At 45.6% G+C, this 2,100-nt stretch overlaps 1 protein-coding gene across 1 annotated transcript; it reads left to right on the forward strand.

Moving 5' to 3' along the window:
* On the forward strand, positions 1 to 1,218 carry LOC100277835 (uncharacterized). The gene is made up of 3 exons (NM_001151300.2): positions 1 to 446; positions 510 to 761; positions 858 to 1,218. The coding sequence occupies exons 1-3, from the start codon at positions 144 to 146 to the stop codon at positions 987 to 989; spliced, it is 687 nt and encodes a 228-aa protein (NP_001144772.1). The 5' UTR covers positions 1 to 143; the 3' UTR covers positions 990 to 1,218.
* Positions 1,219 to 2,100: the final 882 nt, after the last annotated feature.

Below are 2,100 nucleotides of genomic sequence, written 5' to 3' on the forward strand. Positions count from 1 at the left end.
AGTTGTCACACTTCATCCACATTGCTTGGCTCACAATGATCAACGAGTTCTTCGTTAGGCAGGTACACGGATGAGTCATTGGGGGTTGAGACACATCCACACTCAAATGACTCTATTTATTCCTTGCTTTCGTTGCCAAGCTAATGAACTGCGTGCGTTCAAAAGGACTAGCGATACCCTATCTATCTTCTACCTCAACCGTAAGTACCACCATGGGTGCACACACAGCCATAGCTCCAGTGGTGAGCAAGATCTTCTGCAGCTCCTCGCAGGCCGTGCTGATGGTGCGCAGGCGTCCTCCTACCGTGAACGGCGGCGGCCTTGTTGTTACAGACCGGAACCAGACGGCCGCTTTCAGGGTCGATGGCTGTGGAACCATCGGTGCTAGCGGGCAGCTGATCGTCAGGGATGGCGATGGCAGCGCAATCCTCTTCATTCACAAGAAGGTGAAAGTTTGGTCTCCAGCTACTGCTTCAAGCAGACTGACTGACGAAACTTTGGTCTCGCAGGGAGGCGTCGTTCAAGCGCTGAGCGTCAACAACTGGTGGAGAGGGTATCTGACCGACTATGGCGAGCCAAGCAAGCTGGTTTTCAGCTTGCAGGATCCCAAGCCTGTCCTCTGCACGAACACGAAGGGTGACGTTCGGGTCACCGTGGAGCCCAGCGGGAGGACGAAGAGGCACTGGGACTACGAGGTGACTGGATCCTTCGCTCAGAGGTCTTGCGCCATCAAGAACCGAGCAGGCCAGCTTGTAGCGCAGGTAATAAAAAAAAAGATACATCACCAGACAGCCAGCAGGAATTTAATTACAAGTAGATCGAATTACGTTGTGATCCGCGATTGTTTTGGTCCACAGATTGGCGGCAAGGGGATGATGGCAGGCAGGGACCTGTACCAGGTGGTGGTGCAGCCGGGCTATGACCAGGCCTTTGTGGTTGGCATTATTGCCATTCTTGACAACACGCATGGAGAGTCCACGAGCTGCTAATAAGATCCGCTCCAGCAGCAATTTGTTAGAATACAGTTGTGTAGCTTGATTATTTTATTGGACTGTACATTGCTTGCTCTATCTTTTCGTTGATAGCTAGGCTACCATGTACATGATATGTATATATGTGATATCCAAGTGTGTTGTATTTCAAGTTTGGTATGGTTCACTGTTCACATTCAAAAGGATTTAAGTTCTTGATACTAGCGTATAGTGGTTACTTTTATCCAGGTTGCTTATTCTTCACTACTGTTTCTTAATGCCGCACCAACAGTACTTAATGTTACAAAAAAATTGGAGGTCCTCAACGAGCGATAATGCATATGAGACAGACTATAAATTCTCATAATAATAAAAACACTACTAGCTATTAATTTAGTGGTCTCTAGTAACTATCGCTAATAATAGTCCTCGAATGACATCGTTCTGTTATCTAAAAAAAAACAACCATATGTCATTGTTGTCATAAAAGAAAATACATAAAGAGGGACCTCTAGATCTGTATGTAAACTACGATCGCCTCCTATTATAAGACATAATTTAAAATATCACACACATCTTAGTTACTCATGTCTGCCACTAAACTATCAATGTGAAGCAAATTTAGGCCCTTTTCTATTTGACTTTGAAACATATTGTTTAAGAAGCCTTAATTGTTCAACCAAACGGCTTCAATTTTTTCATAGTCATAGCCCATTAATCATAGATCACAACAACTTTTTACGAGCCACAACTTAACCAAACACGTCCTTATACAGTGGCGAGGTATGGTGCTCGCCACACCTTAGATACGGCGGGACCCCCTGTAAGGCTATCCGTAACCGTTACCCCTAAATTTTTCCCCCTATATCACTTTTTCCCCCTATTTTCCTCCCTATTTTTTCATCTCCCGCAGCGGTTCCCCCTAAATACTCCCTTATATCCCACTACAACTATAAAATATCATTTTCTATATCAACTATCAATTTTTTATCTACTAACAATTATTCGTGGACCCACAGCACAGTGTTTAGGGTGATGAACAGTGACACGCTAGATCTGGGGGAGAGAAAAGGGGGCCGACGTGTAGGGGGCGCTGTAGGGGCACCGCTGCGACCGTGGGGTGCCCCTA

This window comes from Zea mays, chromosome 9, assembly GCF_902167145.1.
Source record: "Zea mays cultivar B73 chromosome 9, Zm-B73-REFERENCE-NAM-5.0, whole genome shotgun sequence".
NCBI lineage: Eukaryota > Viridiplantae > Streptophyta > Magnoliopsida > Poales > Poaceae > Zea > Zea mays.